At 32.7% G+C, this 17574-nt stretch overlaps 1 protein-coding gene across 1 annotated transcript in view; it reads right to left on the minus strand.

Annotated features, from left to right (window-relative positions):
- Nucleotides 1–1358: 1358 nt before the first annotated feature.
- Nucleotides 1359–17574, minus strand: part of LOC106837400 (NKG2-A/NKG2-B type II integral membrane protein-like) — a 35760-nt gene continuing 19544 nt past the window's right edge. The window contains exons 2-8 of the mRNA XM_070495139.1: nucleotides 17158–17438; nucleotides 15013–15049; nucleotides 14519–14617; nucleotides 13958–14011; nucleotides 13287–13438; nucleotides 4629–4732; nucleotides 1359–4396 (exon numbers count right to left, since the gene is read on the minus strand). Coding sequence (XP_070351240.1) covers nucleotides 4276–4396; nucleotides 4629–4732; nucleotides 13287–13438; nucleotides 13958–14011; nucleotides 14519–14617; nucleotides 15013–15049; nucleotides 17158–17438 — 848 coding nt within the window. The 3' untranslated portion in view covers nucleotides 1359–4275. The remainder of the gene's footprint in view (nucleotides 4397–4628; nucleotides 4733–13286; nucleotides 13439–13957; nucleotides 14012–14518; nucleotides 14618–15012; nucleotides 15050–17157; nucleotides 17439–17574) is intronic.

Raw genomic sequence — 17574 nt, forward strand, 5'->3', positions numbered from 1 at the left:
ATGCTATCACATTGGTCTCTTTTTTAAAAAGTATTTTTGCCCTTTTCCTCAGATTGAATTATTTCTATTGATTTCTGTCAAAGTTAATTGGCTCTTTGTCATATGCATTGTGCTGTGATACCTATAAAGTGGATTGCGTGTTTTACATATCCTACATTTTGTTGCGAATGTTCTGTTTTATATCATTTGCTGAGATTTAGCATTTTGCATATTGTAAGCATATTTTCTTATACATACTTGAGCATCATTTAAATACAACTTTAAAAACATTTGTCTGGGGACTGGCCCAGTGGTGAAGCAGTTAAGTTGACATGCTATGCTTCAGTGACCTGGGGTTTGCTGGTTTGGATCCTGGGCGTGGACCTAAGCAGTGATTGTGAAGCCATGCTGTGGCAGGCATCCCACATATAAAGTAGAGGAAGATGAGCATAGACGTTAGCTCAGGGTTAATCTTTCTCCAAAAAAAATTTGTCTGATAATTTATAAATCTGGGTCATCTTCAGAGTGATCTTATTTTATTGTCATTTTTCTTGAGACAGGTCACATTTTTCTGTTTGTTTTTTTTTTAATGTTACTTTAAATCTTGACACTCTTGAGAAGACTCTGGATTCGATTATATTTCTCTAAAGAGTGTTGGTGTTATTATTTAGAAGGCAATTAAATTAGCTGAACTAGCACTGAAAACTGTCTCTTGGTTGACAACTCAAATCACGTCTCAGCTCTATAATTTGTCTTTAGGTGCAGTCTTGTTCACACAAGGATTGTTTTGGTGTCAGTCAGAATTTGGGGCAGAGTTTGGACACTGCATTTATTACTGCCACTTTTCGGCACTCTCCTTTCTGGGATCCTGCCGTCATTTTTTAGCCCTGTTGTTGTCCCGAGCTCTATCCTCTACTTTTTTTTAGAAAGGAAAGACTGCAAGGTGTTTATTGGAGTTTTAGACAAATAAATGAAGCTGAACTTGGTCTGCCTTCAGGCTAAAAATTGTAATAGCAGGTAACTCTTTTTGTGTCATTTTCTTCTTCCAAGTCCAAACTACTTTTCCAAAACTCTGACTTTCCCCCCCTTCAACCTCCAGGGTGATGTGTGTATGCATGTGTGTGCTTTGTCCAGAGTTTATAATTGTTATCAGTGGTAGGGTCCAGCAGCAGCTTGCTTAGCCATACCAGAAACAGAAGCTCAAATTCCTTTGGATTTAAGTGTTTTTTTCTTTAGTTTGAAAACATCTTCAGTTGTTTTACGTCTGAGGACCTCATGATCTCTATAGTACTTACTAAAATTTGAAGCACTATTTGTTGCTGGCATTTTATTATTGGTAGATATTTATGCATTTTACTACTGTGGTAACCAAATGTTGTTTATGAATTTTATTCCAGAATCTTTGATAGGAAATCTTAGATAACATTAACATATGTAGTTTGGAACAAAAAGTGAAATAGAAAAGGAAAATATAAACCTTAGGTAGAGAAAAACATTGGATTCATTCAATTAGTGTGTGGTCATTACCCAATTCAGTCTTTGGGGGAAGAAAATGTAAATTTTTGCATGTTGTCTTGGGAGGAACCACAAAGAAATAATGGTTGTAATGAATGGAGGAGACTCATAAAATGTAGAGCAGAACAACACTTTTTAAATGTTAATGTCTTATTTTATCCATAACATTAATTACCAGTAAACAAAATATTCAGATTAGTAACTTTGGCACACAAGCTTGGACATGAACAAAACAGTCCTTTTTACCACAGGGCGAATGTGCTGTATTAGAATTTACGCTCACTCATCCTTGAAATTTATACCATACTGCTTGCTCCCCATATGTGCATTTATCAAAGACCCTGGTGAAAGTATCTACATGACAATCATTACCATTATACAAAATTATCTCATAATAACTTTTGGCACAAAGGAAACAAAAACATAGATGAGAAGTTAAGAAAATATTAACATTTTTTCTATTTCCCAATATTTTCCTTTCACAAAAAAACATTTCACAAAATATAATGGGAAAAACGTCCTCATAGCTGTTATGGTACATTAGATTATTTTTCAGTGAACTTACATTTTCTCCTTCTGACCACTATGAGAAGAGTATATTTTGTAGAGAATTAATGATAGGTTTGGCCCTGTGACTTGTTTTGACAAGACAATGTGAGTGGGAAAGTGATGGCTTATGAGTTCTGAACCCAGGCATAAAGAAGTACATTTCTGCTTGGCCCCCTGAAAGCTACTAATCTCTGCTATAGAAGATCATGTACAAGGTAGCCCATTGTTCTGAGAATAATATATATAAAAAGGATCTGAGCTGAATCTGTGGTCTGGAGGTTAGCCCATGTATACCTAGCCTACCTCAACTGAAACCCAGCCAAAAGATAAATGGGAGAATGAGAAATAAATGATTATTTTTAAGTGTCAATGCCATCTTGCTTTGTTTATAACACAACTTTAGCAATTACATATAGCTACAACTTACATATTGAATAATATTAATTTTTAACATTTATATATTTTTCTCAATATGAATATGGGAATAAATATAGAGAACTAAAGAAAATGTCCATATTCAAAGAGATAAATGTATATGAAATGTTAATTTATTTTGCAAATGATCATCATGTATAGGATCTCTCCCTCTTGTAATTGAATGATGGCGGAATTGTGTCTGAATATTGTCAAATAACTAAAGTTTATTCTGAGTTCTCTCAATGAATATTTGTCTGAGCCCCACAAATATTTTTACACTTTTGATTTTTAAAATTATTTAACATTTTATTTTTTTCCTCAAACTATTTTTCTAAGCATGGTAATAAACGTTGACAGAAGGTGGGAGATAGAAAATTCAATAAAACAAGATACCTTCCAAAATATCTGAAATCCAGTAGAGGAAAAGAAAACATTAAAAAATCAAAGGACACTATTATTATCCAATGAAAATACCAGTTTCCACCAAAAATATGAATCTATCATTGAGAATGCTGTACTAAAACAGATTCAGAAGATAGATGTTGGTTCCATTCTCTGAGGAAGTTGGGCAGATCAAAATGGCTCTTATACAGCAAGCTTGCGGTTGTTGCGTAGTAACCTTGAGGGCCAATTAATTTATTAAACTCAGCTCCAAATCTATCCTTCATTGCCCTTTTTTGAGATAATAGAGTATATCTTATAAACTCTTCTCCCTTGTCAGCTCGCGTGAGGCTAAGTTTTGTCAGTAAAAGGCACTGGACAGGCACTGCAGGAGAAACAGCTCTTCTTCATGGTTTCATGGAATTTTCTCTACTTTGGCTACTACAGTGTGGTTGCCAGCTGCATGCACGCAGGAAGTCCTGTGATATTCACTCTCCAGCAAGTTTTTGTGTCCAGTCCCATTCATAATTCCCTGCCCTCCAGTCTCTGCCTGCTGACAATCTGGCAAGGAGGTCTTCTTGCTTGCCTGTCACAGACAGATCCATCCTCACCAATTTCAGCCTGCTGACTGAGGAACTACTCTGTTCCAGGGCGCTCCAGTGAATGTGTCTGCCATGAAGTTGCCTGCAGCCACAACGTCTTCAGTGATGTCTAAAACCCATCCTCAGGGAATAGATCTGGCTGCAAAGTGATTCCTTCCTTGGGTGCTCTCCTTTAACCTGAAGGTATTCTTTGTAATTTTCCTTTATCCTCTCTTAGTAGGCAATTTCTTACAAATAGTAAATAATTATTTACATAAATCTTCCTTTGATTTCTGTCTCCTTGACTGTGACTTATACACCTTACCTTACACCCTCAGGTAAGGTGGGATAAATCAATTAATTTGAAAATATGAGTGGAATTACTCAACTTACTAAAGATAGAAATAACAGTTCTTGATGTTATTATTTGCAATTTATACATGATTTATTTTAATAAATCGCAAAAGCTTAAGAAATTGATAATATGTACCTGGGTATATATTTTGAAAATTAATATACACAAAGATTTAAAAATAATTCTACAAATCCAAAAGTGAAGCCTCAGGCAAACTATGGACTTTAGGTGATTTTGATGCATTAATATGGATTCATCCTTGGTAACAATTGTCCACTCTGGTCAGTGATGTTGATAATGGGGGAGGCTATGTATGTGTGGGGCCAGGAGGGATAAGGGAGATCTCTGTACCTTCCTCTTAATTTTGTTATGAACCCAAACCTGCTCTAAAATATAGTATCTTAAATAATTCTAAGAAAATAATTGTATGGCTTTTGAAGAAACTACAAATATGCTCCTTATTGATGGTGAAAGAGCAGTATATCAAATTTAGGTAAGCTAAACTGCCTGGTGCTTACAAACATACATTCTTATTTCCAAACATGATGCAGAAGAAAGCGTGTTTTTCTGATAATTCAAATATGTACAGTTATTGTCCCTATCTAAAGATATTGGGAACCTGAAATACAAAGAATAATACATCATTAATATTGGTAATCTATGACTTTCTATTTTAATCAATAAACAACACATTTAGACCAATAGCCCCATATCTAAATCTGAATATTTCCCATATATTTTTCTGTGGAAACACGTAAATAATTGTGTTTATATAATTACTTGTGTATTTCTTTTTTTTCCTTCTAAGATTAATTCCTTCAAGGTAAAATATGAGTTCTCAAGAAACTTACAGTTTGGAAGAGAAAGTTGAGCCATTTGACCACACCCATGAATTATTATTGGTTCTTTGGGAGAGTCCAATCCATGAAAAAACACTCAAGGAGTTCAAAAAATTCTATGAGAAAAGACATTTTACTAGAAGTCAATTAAAAACTTTTATACTAATTAGGATTTGGTAACAACAAATGAAGTTAATTCTTTCTTATTTTATAGAGTCTTTCAATTTACAATATAACGTTACACACGGGATACATTATAAAAATGTATTATGACTAAATGAAGAGGGCACATTGAAACAATGACAGTTTCAGGGCTCTGAAAACTGATCGAAGGTTAACGATAATTTGAGAAGTATTTATTATTGGAAAACTGACTAGAGATTCAAGTAAAAATGGAGCCAACTTCTAATCTTCTTGCCTAGGACTGCTCCCACATCTGCCCTCCTGCCCAGCCCAGCCCAGAGAGCAAGAAGAATTGCAATTTGTACAATATGGATAAGGCTGAAAGAAATCAACAATGTTGCTGATACGGGGCAGACTTGATTAGCAGATGGGAATGGGTCACTAAATAGCCCGCTAGTATTTCAGTTCAACGTGTCAAACTTCCTAGGTAATTAATGAGGAAAACCATCCTTTTTTAGTCCAAGGTTGTGATCTCCTTTGTGTCAAGCACAGTGCCAGCTGTATATAATGGGAAGGTACTGAAACCAAGACTACGATGAAAGAGATGACATTAGATCTACGCATTCTTGGATGATGGAAAAAATGTGTAGATGTGTAGAAGAGACAAAAATGATACTAGTAAAAGGTAAAAACGAAGGGAGACTTGAGATCTGATTTCAAAGTTTTGAGCATTCTCCAAAACAGACACACACACACCCCAAATGGTAGAAGATGGAAGCTCTACTGACTTACGGCATTTGAATAAAGCCCATTGAAAAATCATTGTTTCACAACTAAGCTATGCAATCACAAGGGCAATCCCTAAGAAGTCAGGCTAAAAAGTAAAAATAAACAGTAAGAATTTTTAAAAACTGAGCAGAAATATCACAGGCACACTTTAGAGAAGATGCTGCAGCAAAAGTTTATGCAAGTTACAAAAAGTAATAAGTGTAAGGTGGGACTGGCCCAGTGGAATAACTGTTAAGTTCATGTGCTCCACTTCGGCAGCATGGGGTTTGTGGGTTCAGATCCCGGGTGCAGACTTACACATCACTCATCAAGTTATGCTGTGGCACGGCCCCACATGCAAAATAGAGGAAGATTGGAATAGATGTTAGCTCAGGGACAATCTTCCTCACCAAATATGATTATGATAATAATAATAACAACAAATATAAGGAAACTGAAGCAGAATCCATGTTTACTACAGTATATTATCAAAAATGTCTACTTAAAACATAGAAAGCATGCAAATAAACTAAAAATTGTTTGACATACTCAGGGAAAAAATCAGACAATGGAATCCTTCACTGGGATAAAATGTTAGATTTATTAGAAAAAATATATAGAGGAATTATTATAAATACACGTAAATTATAAAGAAAATTGTGTTCAAATAATTATATGAAAATATGATGGCAGTGACAAAACCAGTAGGAAATGTCAATAGAGAAATGCAAACTATAAATGGACCAAACAGAAATGCTTAGTTGAAAAATACATTACCTGAAATGAACAATTCACTAAATTGATTCTACAGAAAATTTGAGATGCAGAAAAAAGAACTGATGAAATTGAGGATCGAGTAATAGAAATTATTCATCCCAGAAGGTGACTGAGAAGAATTAACACAGTTCAGAGACTTTTGAAACAGTATTAAGAAAACCCATATGGGTGTAAATATAGACTGAGAAGAAGAAGAAAGACAGAAAAGGACAGAAAAATAATTATAAGACAATGAATGAATAACTTCTTAATTTTGAGTTTAAAAATATTTATAGACCCAAAGGGCTTAGCAAATACTAATAGACTCAGCACATTGAAATCCACATCTCAAAACAGCACAATCAAATGAATGAAGAACATTTGAAGACAAAGACAAAGAAGTAATCTTGAGGGAACAAGCAGGATTGTTATGACTTGAGTCAATGTGCCAATCAGAGAATGAGTGAGATATTTCCCACCTCTAGCAACACATAGGTCAAATTACCTCACACAAAATCCATATTTTCCTGAAAACTATTCCACATTGGAGGGGGATGACATTAGCAAGATCGAGGAACAGGAAGCCGCAGACCCTCATTCCCTCACAGAAACAACAACTCAACAATATATCCAGAAATAAAGCCATTTATAATGATTTTCTACAAGGTCTAATGATTTTCTACAAGGGTGTCAAGAACATTCAATGGAGAAAGGACAGTATCTTCCACAAATGGTGCTGGAAAAGCTGACTATTTTCATGCAAAATAATGAAGCTGGAAGTTTACATTACACCATATACAAAAGGTAACTCAAAATGGATTAAAGACCTAAACATAAGACCTAAAATTCCTGGAAGAAAACATGCGGGGGAAGGTAATGACACTGTATTTGGCAATGATTTCTTGGATGCACAATAAAAGCACAGGCAACAAAAGTAAAAGTAGACAAATGGGACTACATCAAACTGAAACACTCTGCATCACAGGACACAATCACGAGTGAAAAGACAAGGTCCAGAATAGGAGAAAATATTTAAATATCATATCTGATAAGGAGTTAATATCCAAAATATATAAGGAACCTCTGTAGTGCAACAATTTAAAACCAAATAACTCAATTATAAATTGGGCAAATTCAGAGAATTTTCCAAAGAAGATGTGCAAATGACCAAACATGAAAATATGCTCAATATCATTAATTATTAGAGAAATGCAAATCAAAACCACAATTAAATATCACCTTATACCCATTAGGACAGCTACTATAAAAAACTCAGAAAATAACAAGTACTGAGGAGAATGTGGAGAAAAAAGAACCTTTGTATACTGTTAGTAGGAATGTAAATTGGTCAGCCATTATGGAAAACAGCATGGAATATTCTCAAAAAATTAAAAATAGAATTACCATATGAATCAGCAATCCCACAAGTGAAAATATATCCAAAGGAATCAAAAGCAAGATCTCAAAGAGATATTTGCACACTTATGTTCATTGCAGAATTATTCACCATAACCAAGATGTAGAAGCAACCAAATTTCCACTGATGGATGAATGAAGAAAATACAGTATATATATATATAATGCAATATTATTCAGCCTTAAAAAGAAGGAAATCTAGTCACATAATACAACATGGATGAAACTCCAGGCTATTAAGCTAAGTGAAATTAGCCAGTCACAAAAAAATCCAAATGATTCCAATAATATGAGGTGTCTAAAGTAGACAAACTCAAGGAAACAGAAAGTAGAATGGTTATTGCTAAGGGTTGGGGGTTTAGTGGACCAAGGGGAATTATTGGTCAATGTGTACAGAGTTTCAGTTTTATGAGGAGAAAAAGTTCTAGAGAACTGTTGCACAGCAAGGCAAATATAGTCAACAATGATAAACGGTACACTTAAAAATGGTTAAGATGTATGATATAGTTAAAATGTAATGGATAAGATGAAAGATATTGTATGAGTAAACTTTATGACATTCTAAAAAAGACAATAGCGTGGAGACAGTAAAAAGATCAGTGATTATCAGGGTTAGAGGGAAGGGAACAATTAATAGGTAGAGCAAAGAGGATTTTTAGGGCAGTGAAAGTATTCTCTATAATTCTATAATGGTGCATACATGTCATTATATTTTTGTCCAAACTCATGAAATGTACACCACCAAGAGTCAACCTTAATGTATATTACAATCTTTGGGTGATAAAAATGTATCAACATAGGTACATCAATTGTAGCATATGTACCACTCTGGTGGGAGATATTGATAATGGGAGAAGCTATGCATGCGTAGACAGTAGGAGTGTATGGGAAATCTCTGTACCTTGTCTCAACTTAGTTGGAAACCTAAAACTGCTCTTAGAAAATACAGTTATTTTTTTTAAATGGGTCGTAAGGTAAATTTTATGTTACGTGTTCTTTTTTTACTACAAAATTTGAAAAATAAAATAAAAAGCAAAAAAAACATGAAAGAGGTAATCTTAAAATCAGCAAGAGAAAAACCATCCATTACATATAAGAAAATAACAATACAATTAGCAGATGCATTCTCATTAGAAGCAATGAAGAATAGAAGGCGGGGAATGACATACTCAAAGAGCTGAATGTACTGCAAAGAAAAAAAAGCTTTGTCAAACAAGAATTCTAAATTCAGCAAAAGAATCCTTCAATAAAGAAGATGAAATAGGATCTTACAGCATACACAAAACAGATTTTCTTGTTAACTGACCTGCCCTCCAAAAATATTTTTCAGGCTAAAAGTAAATGATACTGGAGGATAACTCATATCCATAAGAAGGGATGAAGAGTAGCAGAAATGGTAAATATGTGGGTAAATAAGGGTTGTTGTGTATGTGTGTTTTCTTCTCTGAATTTCTTCTAAAAATAAGATTATTTAAAGTAATCATTATAATACTGTATGATTGGGTCTATAACATATATAGGTGATACTTTGTGCTGGTATGTGGATGCCTTTGGGTGAGGGGAGTAAAACCTTATTTTTTAACATTTGTAGATTTCTGTCTTGCAAAGACACCTAGAATGGTTCATTTCAACTGACAAATGTGAAATAATGAATGCAGTGCTAGAAAGGATGTGTATAATTAGTGTTCACAAACCTGTGCTAGCTGGCTTCAGTACAGCACCGTTAGAAGCAATCGTAAGATAACAAAGGAGGCAGAGACAAAATGGAGCTATGTTGATGCTAAGTTTCTATATTTTACTGGAATTTAGTCAGAATTAACTTGAGTAGATGGTGAACAGTTAAAGATATAATTGTAACATCCTCAGCAACTACTAGGAAAATAATTAAAAAAATATAGTCAAACTATCAATAAAGGAATTAAATTGGAACACTAAAATAATATGTATTTAACACAAAAGATGTCAGGAAAGGTGGAAGAAAGAACAAGAGATATAAACATAGAATAAATAGTAAAACAGCAGACCTAAATCCAACTATACCAATAATTACATTAAATGTGAATGAATAAACATTCCAATCAAAAGATAGAAATTGTCATACTGAATAAAAAAGTAAGATCCATCTATATGTTTTCTATAACAAACAGACTTCAGATTCAAAGGCAGAAATAGGCGATGGGGCTGGCCTGGTGGCATAGTGGTTAAGTTCGTGCACTCTGCTTTGGTGGCTTGGGGATTCCCAGGTTCGGGTCCCAGGTGTGGACCTACACACCACTCATCAAGCCATGCTGTGGCAGCATCCCATGTACAAAATAGAGGAAGATTGGCACAGATGTTAGAAGATGGGCACAGATATGAATGATAATAAAATGAGAATATATAAAAATTTTAGGTTGGAACTAAAGTAGTACTTAGAGACAATTCATATCTCTGTCTCATGTTCAAAAGGAAGAATATTCTAAAATGAATGATCTGAGAAGCTTCCCTCTCAAGAAGCTATAAAAGGAAGAGTCAATTAAAGTTATAGAAGGAAGAAATGATAAATATATTTTTAGTCAAAAGTTTACGCTGAAATCTGTATAGTAGAATAACTCATGGTAGCTCCAAATGCAACAATGTTCAAAATACCCTTGAACATCAGCAATAGAATGGATAAGTGCATTATAGTATAATTAGACAATGGCACCAAGGAGGTATGGACCATCTACAATTTCGTGCAAAAATATGGGTGAATCTCACAAGTTTAGCTTTCCTGAAAATGCCAAAAATAAAGAATATATACTACATGATTCCATATCTATAAATTATTATTTTTTGCAGAAAAGAACAGGAGGGGGTCATTTTTTAGTGCTTGCAAAACTCATTTTCTCATTCTAGATTATAGTTACACTTGATGAAAATTCTGCAGTCTGTTGGTATATATAACAAGCGCATCCATTTGTATGTATATTATACTCAATACCACTATCCTAAGAGAATGTTATAAAAATATGTAAACACATCTTAAAATAAACATAAAATGGAAAAAATCCTAACAAATACAGCTTGTGAAAACTAAAACAAAAAGAAATAAAGATACTAGAATTGTCTTACAACTTCTAATAGAATTTTATCTATAAATATCAAAAAAATTTCCACACTCAGTTGCAGATCATTTCAATGTTGATGCAAGCAATATTTACAATGAGAAATATAATGCTAATACTACAAAATCTCTTGCAGGGTAGAGAAGAGTGAAAACACATCCACGCAGATGAATGAGGCTAATAAAATGTGTGTGGTACATGCATTTTGATGGGCATATCACACACAAAAAAGGAAATTACATACCAGCAGCAATTATACATAGTTATTAAGAATTCCAGCAATATATAAAAATAACGGACTATGACATAAGTGGATTTATTGAGGCAGTATTAGGTTGGATTTACATTTGAAATTCCATAAAATTAATCCAATACATTAACAGAATAAAGAAGAAAAAATATGATTACTTTGTTACAGAAGGCATTTAATAAAATTGACATTCATACTTGCATTGAGAAGAAGCAATAGAATCTTTTAGAAAGATAGGAATAAAAAAGGAAACATCATGCAAGATTTAGAATAGACAAGATGGCTTTTAAAAAGAAGAACTAATATACACCTACTGTAAAAAAAAGCACAGCATTTAAAGTATGGATTTGGCATAAAAACAGATAACTAGATTAATGAAAGAAGTTAGAAATTGCGATACTATACCCACACATTTATAGAAAGCAGACTTCAACAAAGATGCAAAATTATTCAATGAGGAAACTAAAGTCTTTTCAACAAATGTTGCAGAAACAATTGGTTGTTGATATGCAAAATAAAAAATAAATAATAATTTTATCCATACCTCACACTATATACAAAAATAAGCTGAAAAACGGTCATAAACTAAAGTGTAAACAACAAAACTTCAAAAAGATATATTAGAAAAACCTACACAACCTTGGGTTAGGTGGAGATTTCAAGTAGTAAACTTGGAGAAAATATTTGCAAACCAGATATCTGATAAAAGATTTGAACAAGGACACATAAAGAACTCTCAAAATACAAACCAAAAAAGAAAATATTTCAATAGATACTTCACCAACAAAGATACGTGGATTGCAAATAAATAAATACATGAAAACATGTTCAACACTATTAGTCTCAGGAAAATTCAAATTAAAACTGGTACAGATCAGACTTCCTGTTCTGAAAAGAGGAGTGGATACTACTTTTCCCTATTCTTCCCAGGAATAATATTTTATAACGTTAAAAAAATTCTGGCCATTAAAAGACTCCAATATGAGGGTAAAACTGTAAGTCACAGAGTCAAAAAAGCTATTTACATCTCATAAAATCAAAAAAGAGCTTATATCCAAAGTATAGCAAGAAGTTCTAAGAAGGAAAAAGATGGACACCACATAGGAGAAATGGGCAAGAGACACGAACAGGCACTTCTCATTCTCACAAAAGAGACTATCCTAGTGATTAAGAGTCCAGAAAAATGTGTTGAATTTAACAGTTCTCAGGAAAATGCTTTTTAAAGTGATCAAGATAATTATATAACAATCAGAACTTACAATATGAATTTCTGAGAGTACTCAGTTTTTGGAACAAGGGACCATTGAGTAAAATGTGTATTTACACAACAAACTAGAAAAATTTGGAAATAATTTAATAAATTTGACATATACGTATATTTATGACCCTGCAATTTCACTATGGTGCAGAGGATAATATATTATAACCATACAGAAATACAATTAACGTAAGTGTATTTGTAAATTATTATTATATTATTGTAAGTATATTTATATTCTATAATATAGTTTATTATATCTGATTCATTTGTATATAATACATAAATTACAAAAACAATATGCATGGGAAAATACATACACGAGGATTTTCATTATACAGGCATTTATAATAGCTAGATATTAAAAAGCAACTAAATTTCTATCTCAGCAGAATAGATTAAAAATGTCACATTAATATAACATAATACAGAAGTGAAAATTAATGAACTAAGATAAATGTAATAATATGAATGAATTGCTATATATCATGTGGGAGTAAAAGGAGACGCATATAAAAATGTATACTGAATGTCCCATTTATATAAAGTTTAAAATTAAGCAATGATAATTTATAATATTAAAAATCAGAATAGTGGCTAAGTGAGGAGGGAAGAGAAGTGATGACAGTACTCAGGGGTGGGACTGCTGGAGGTCTGGACATCTATTTCATGACCTTATTTGTAATTACATGGTTCTATTCACTTTGTAATCAACCTGAACAATTGTGATATGTTGAGTTTCCTTGATGTATGGTAAAATTGAACAGTAAAATTTATTTTAGAACAAAAGGCATTTTTCAAAACAGCTTTTCTATGAAAAGTGAGAACTGGAAATTATTAAATGCACATTAGTGATATAAACATATAAGTAAAATATTATTAAGTCCAACTATGGAATAGTAACAGACTTTAAAATAAATCTACAAATATGTACAAAGTTATGGATGACCTACAAATACCACGTTAACTGAAATTTGCTTTTAATAAAATGTTAAAAACATTAACAACCTTACCATTTCTTCTTCATTATCTATATAAAGCAGATTAGAGTTCTTAGAAGTACAGGCCATCAGACTCTCATTCCATGCTTTTCTTTCAATACTAATGTAATAGCAATTGTTGGAATAGGTTAACCACTCCTCTGGACAACGACGACAATGATGTGCTGAAGTAAGGTTATGAATTATTATCTAAAAACAATTTGAATTTTAATAAATGAAAATTAACTTACATATTTCCATAGGTAGAAACATATATGTACATAACACCTATTCAAACTCACAGGCTTGTATATATAAAACAGATCACACTCATACACACACGTACAGAGAAGGGTCAGCCTCTCATCCCCTAATTTATATGCTCATAAAAAGTAAATGCACAAAAATATTCACTCTACATATGTCCTGAAATTCAATAAACAAAACCACTTTTTAGAGTAGTAGTGTTATCTCTTATCAGTAGAAAATTTAGGCCAATCTAAAACAATGGGTATTGTGATTTTAAATGAATATATCTTCATATTGTTGCATAAGAAGGAATACTCTACTCTCATCATTTTTATGAACATTTGTTACCTGACAATTTGTTGTCCCCAAAAAATCTATTATCACTCTTCACTAGCGTAAGATAGAGACAAAATAAAAACTATACTAATATCAGAACTTTGAAAATTATTGTATACCTTTTTGGCTCTTTGTTATCAGGGATGAATTATTCTGCTCCAAGATTACAGTAGCTAGAAATATTAAAGTAATTATTACAGAAATTAATATTGATTGATCTAAATAACTCATAATAATTTTAGTTTCTTACCTTGAAATTGATGTATTGTTTAGAATTAGAATAATCTGGAAAAATATGACTTTACCAAAAAACTAATGAAGTAACGAAGATCGGGGGAAAAATATTTCAAAATCCTAAAGGACCAACTTCACCATCTTTTACATTACTTGGTTTAACCAATCTCAAGAATTAATTTACGTTTCTCAATAAGGTTGTTCAGTCTCTTAAAGCATGTCTTTGAGTTAAGAAATCAGATATATATATATATATATTTATGTGTAATACTCTCTGCAATCATCCTGTTATTTATAATTTGACAAATTCAGAATATTCATTCTACATTTAGTCTAAATGCATACATTAAAATGAAAATTCTATATCACAATATTATGAAATGGATAGAGGCACTGACCATCAATAAAGTGAAAAATCTTCGTATAATTTTTCAAAATTTACTTACAGTGACTAAAGAGTATCATTTGTACTACAGTGTACACTAAGACAAGGCAGATGATTCCCAAGATCCCAGCAATTAGCTTCTCTGGAGATGGTGGTAAATCTACAGGGAGAGAAATCAAAACACTGAGAAAGGAGAGAGGGAGGCATTTGTTTAGACAGTTTACATACAAGAGAACCCACATTCACAGGGGATCACATACAGAAAACTTGGATCCAAAACCCATATCTACCATTGTAATCTTTCTTTCAGAATATTCTACAGCATTTTCAGTAAATGTAATCCTCCAGGAATTGTTGGTCAAAGACTACAAATTACAACAATGCTTGAAAAAAATTAGTCCTCAGATTTCATCTTAGAATATTGTGTTCCTGCTTCAAGCTCTGATCCTCACAAATAAAAACTACCTGAGCTTATTCTCTACCCTTTTCCCAAACCTCTGCACCCCAGCTGCACATCCTAGAACAGTTATACTGTGTGTCTACCAAATGTTTTACCTTTGTAGTGGTCATTCTTGTCATTCTCTTGAAGATCCTAGAAACATTTTGAAGGTTTAATTCCACATAAGTTATTTCCTGTTCAGTTACTGAAATGGATCTTAGTGTTCTTACCTTTCATTTGATATCTCCTTGAGTCCATAACCGGTTTCAGTTCTGAACAGTTTTCTCTTTGGTTATCCATCTCTGCAGCTGACTAATGACAAAGGCTGTCCTCAATGATGACTTTACTTTAGTTAATAGATGATGTATACAATGACGAGATCTCTAGTATCGTCAAATGAGTGTGGGGTGAGTAATAGTACTCATTCTGCAGTTGAACAATGTAAAAGTATCGTTCTAATTTCCTTAGGGTTTACATAAGTGTTTCATGATAGGGTTGCTCAGATAGTTTTTAAAATGATATACTATATTTGACACAATATTCTTGGTTCGAGTAATGAAGAGCAATAAATTAGAGAGGAATAAAGAAGTTGATGCATAATAATATCCTTATTAATTTAAAGTCGGATTCCACAGAAACACTTTAACAGTATTAAAATTAAAATGCTGCATTGGGAAAAAAAAGCACCATTTTTTAAACATGTTAATGGTTAAAGATTGAGTGTTTTAAAGTTGCGGGAATAGTAGTGTTAGCATATATAGTAATTCCTGCACTAAATTACTTTTATTTAGTGACTTACATTTCTTTATTAAAAGTGGATGAGGTGTTACCAAATGATGTTTTATTTTGAATAATTGTGTATTTTTGAGGAACCATTACAATTTTAAAGAAATATTTTATATGTTTAACACTTATACATGACACACTAAACTTATCCAAAACCTAATAAATAAGGAAAACAATATAAAAAGGAATTTAGAAAAATATTATTTTGCACAAGTAATTGGCAATTGATTTAACAGCGAAGGTATGAAACCATAAAATGATAGAAGTGTAGATATTTATGGAAGAACACAGTTTGTGCAAACTTGCAGAAAGATTCTACAGCTGTCAAAGTCAGTAAGTGCAGCTTAAGTTGTGCAAGCAATTGTAATAAATCAGATAACGCAATTTAATAATTCAGTTAATGAGCTCTGTAGTCAGTTAGATCTGGAATTAATTCTGGGTTTGAAACTTACAACATGTGATCTTTAAAAAGTTACTTAGGGGGCTGGCCCCATGGCCGAGTGGTTAAGTTCCCTCGCTCTGCTGCAGGCGGCCCAGTGTTTCGTTGGTACGAATCCTGGGCGCAGACATGGCACTGCTCATCAAACCATGCTGAGGCGGCATCCCACATGCCACAACTAGAAGGACCCACAACTAAGAATACACAACTATGTACCAGGGGGCTTTGGGGAGAAAAAAGGAAAAAGATAAAATCTTTTAAAAAACAAAGTTGCTATAAAACTAGCAACCTAGTTTTATAACCTAAAATGAGAATAAATATATGTATGATATAATGCATGTAAAACACTTAATAGTCTGGCATTATAACGTCTCAATAATGTTAGTTATTTTAATTATTGTTTTAACAGTTACCAATTTATTATTTCTGAACCACATCAGTTAGACAATATAACAATTCATTAGACAGGAGTTTCTTTATCAGTGTGGTACCTTTTTTTTTTTGCAATGTTTTGGTCAATTTTTTAAAGTCTTTTGATTTTTTATAATTAGTTTAAATCAGCATTTTCTGGAAATACTTCATTCTGATTTTTATTAAAAATCGCACTACTTTTATTGTTTCTAAATAAGTGTGTGGAGGATTATGTTTCACCTTAGGATGAGAGCATCTTAAGAATCTATTTTTAAAAGCTGGCTAAATATAAAATAATATCTATACTGATTATAAGATATACATTAGCTATTCATTGTCATGATCCTTATGGGATTCTTCCTTAAATTATATTGATTTATAAATCAAATTATGCATATGTGTATGTACTTGACTAGTTCTCTGCAGGCAAGAATTTCAATATTTATGAAATCCTTCAAAATATTTCATATTTTATGCTTGTTTTTGGCCCTGAATTATTCAAATAAAGATATCGATTTTATTTTTGATTTGATTACATATTAATTGTGGCATCATATGTAGCATTTGTAACCTCTCACTAAATGAGAAAGGGCTAGTAGAGAGAAAGGAGAGTAATGTCACTTACCTCTGTTGGCCAGAGAGTCGTGCATTCTCTAGTTGGAGACGAGGTTACACTTTCAAGCAAACAATAGCTGTGGTCTTCACAGACTGCCCTGTGAAGGCTCAGAGTGGAGATAGTGGACAAAGTAGATTTCTCATCAATGTGGTACTTATGGTTTGAACAGGAAATTCTTACACTTGGGCTATTTTGAAGGCATTTTATCTCCTCACACACTGTCAGAATAGAGGAGACGGAGCTTGTAGTGAGTCCATCAGCAAGTGCCTCTGAGAAATGGTTTTTATATTCTAAAAGATATCAAGGGAGAGCCTTCATCATTTGTGGTATTAACTTGCTTCCATCTCAATCACAAACAATAAAAACTTAGACCTTGTTGAGAGTATCTTAGATGTTTAAGTTCTACTTTTAAACAAGATTGCTAAA

Source organism: Equus asinus, chromosome 22, assembly GCF_041296235.1.
Source record: "Equus asinus isolate D_3611 breed Donkey chromosome 22, EquAss-T2T_v2, whole genome shotgun sequence".
NCBI classification, from domain to species: domain Eukaryota; kingdom Metazoa; phylum Chordata; class Mammalia; order Perissodactyla; family Equidae; genus Equus; species Equus asinus.